Source organism: Echinops telfairi, unplaced genomic scaffold (assembly GCF_000313985.2).
Source record: "Echinops telfairi isolate 266 unplaced genomic scaffold, ASM31398v2 ScPeMD7_20;HRSCAF=75, whole genome shotgun sequence".
NCBI lineage: Eukaryota > Metazoa > Chordata > Mammalia > Afrosoricida > Tenrecidae > Echinops > Echinops telfairi.
The window spans coordinates 10504950-10507530 of NW_022103917.1; the positions used below are offsets into that span (position 1 = coordinate 10504950).

At 43.5% G+C, this 2581-nt stretch overlaps 1 protein-coding gene across 1 annotated transcript in view; it reads right to left on the reverse strand.

Moving 5' to 3' along the window:
* HPRT1 (hypoxanthine phosphoribosyltransferase 1) overlaps nt 1-2581 on the reverse strand; it is a 40670-nt gene that overhangs the window by 25450 nt on the left and 12639 nt on the right. Inside the window, exons 2-3 of the mRNA XM_004715363.4 lie at nt 1873-1979; nt 304-487 (exon numbers count right to left, since the gene is read on the reverse strand). Coding sequence (XP_004715420.1) covers nt 304-487; nt 1873-1979 — 291 coding nt within the window. The remainder of the gene's footprint in view (nt 1-303; nt 488-1872; nt 1980-2581) is intronic.

The following is a 2581-nucleotide window of genomic DNA, read 5'->3' on the forward strand; positions in this document are numbered from 1 at the left end:
ATGAGGGACAGGGGAATGGGGAGGGAGGGGAAAAATGAGCTGATGCCAGGGGTTTAGGTGGAGAGGAAATGTTTTGAGAATGAGGGCAATGAATGTACAAATGTGCTTTACACAATTGATGTATGCATGGATTGTGATAAGAGTTGTATGAGCCCCTAATAAAATGATTTAAAAAATAATGACCAAAAAAAGAAGTGAGAGGAACCTGTAACTAGTTTGCTGAGCTTCAGAAAACATACAGGAAAACTATAGTCGTGTTTCTGTATGGTGCTTTTTAAAGCATGTAAGATTAAATATACTTACGCAGTAGCTCTTCAGTCTGATAAAATCTACAGTCATAGGAATGGATCTATCGCTATTTCTGTTCAGTGCTTTGATGTAATCCAGCAGGTCAGCAAAGAATTTATAGCCCCCTTTGAGCACGCAGAGGGCCACGATGTGATGGCCTCCCATCTCCTTCATCACGTCTCGAGCCAGCCGTTCAGTCCTGTGCAAATCAAATCAAGAATTTACTAGAAATCGTCTGACACGTACACTTTATAGCCAACATCCCAGTTGGCAGTAAGCTTCCACATGAGAGCCATCTTTTTACATTCCCTGCGGTGCAGTATATAGCCACGCTTAAGAGAGCAAGGATAAAAACCAGAACTCTTTCAACTCCAGATCCAGGGTAGCACTCATCATAAAACACTGAAATGCAAAATAAAACAAGAGGCTACTTTCACCTATTAGCTTGAGAAATTCAGTGGAATTGACCTTTCTCAGGTTATCCATGTTTATTGGAAGAGGCTGGGAAGAAAAGGAAGACTCCCACACACCATTAGGAGTCTCGACTGTCAAAAAGAGTTAGCGGGGGAAATTTGCCAGTATCAAAACATCCAATTACCTCCCCAATGAAGTCAAACGCATGTTCAAACATGTGCCTGGATGCTCCCTTGATTGTGGTCTGAGTGTAGTCATGGGAAATGGTGAGTGCCGATCACTAAGGGGCCGGTTAAATCACGTAGGGAACATCCACAAATGGGAGTGCTGTGTAGTCATTAAAATACATGAGGTATTTACAGGTGTGCTCACATGGACGTTTATAATCCATTTTAGAGCAATTATGCCTGTCCGTGCCCATGTGAGTCAGCAGGCCTGGGGTTACTGAGGGCAGCGGCTTTTGAACAACCTGTTCTCTGGTTGTTTAATGTTATCTCAAGCTGCCCTAGCTTTGAAAGGGTTGAAGCAACCCCTACTGGCAACCCATTAATCATAAGCGCCTTTCACTTGCTGCCTGTGCAGCTTTTAAATCACTGACATGGCCTGCAGCCTTTCCTGGCACGAGTGACAGCTACAGAGGAACAGCCTGCACCTGTTCCCAGCAGAGACGGCAGCTCCCGAGTGCATACGTACAGGAGGCGAAAGCAGACACCTTTCCCTTGCTCCGTGGTCGCTTCCACAAGACACGCAAGGCACTGCATTTCATCCATTCCACGAATCCATGAGGGGAATCTTTCTTTCAAGTTAGGCACGAGTGATAACGCAACACTCCAAAGCAATCCCGTGCAGCCCCAGGGGAGTTCAAATCCCTTTTTCAAATTCAGAAATCAAAGCCTTTGGAACCAAAGTTCATTCTGCCCATCTCCCTTCAATATTTATTTTATTTGGTTCCCTGTAGACGCCAACTATATCATGACGTCTAGTGGTTATTTTAGCAAGGCTTCCCCCCCCCCCTTTTTTTTACTTGTCAGGAGGGCTTAAAAATTAAGAAATCACCTTTTCTTTAACAAGCTAGCCTAGTGCCTGTCCATATATTCACTTAAAAACAGTCCTGATTTAAGAGAACAAAACTTTTTTTTTTTAAAGAAAGCAACTTAAGATCTTACTAACCTGTCCATAATTAGTCCATGCGGAATAAACACCTTTTCCAAATCTTCCACGTAATGATTAGGGATACAAAATAAATCTAGGTCGTAGCCCGGCTCATTGTCACTAATCTGAAAAAGAAAGAGAGTCGTTTCAAAGACCGGTCTTGACGTAACAAATAGGTCTGAGAGGCTCGCAGCACCTTTGCTGGTCACTTTGGCTGTTGGGTTCTGCTTTCCAGATGAACCTTTCAGAATGTAGATGGGGTTTCCTCTGGGCCAACAAAGAAAGCAAGCTAAGAGCTAAGCCAAGTTGTATGAGCCCCCAATAAAATGATTGGAAAAAAAAGAACTTGAAACACAGGGAATCCAGGACAGATAAACCCCTTAGGACCAATAATGAGAGTAGCAATACCGGGAGGGGAAGGTGGGGTACAAAAGGAGGAACCAATCACCAGGATCTACATATAACCCCCTGTCTGGGTGACAGACAACAGAAAAGTGGGTGAAGGGAGACATTGGACAGTGTAAAATTGACAAAACAATAATAATTTATAAATTATCAAAGGTTCTTGAGGGAGGCAGGGTGGGGTAGGGAGGGGGGAAAGGAGCTGATACCAAGGGTTCAAGTAGAAATATTTTGAAAATGTTGATGGCTTTGGATCTCCACTCCGCACTCCCCCCATCATTCACTATGGTAAGATTTTTTGTTCTGATGATGCCTTACACCTGAT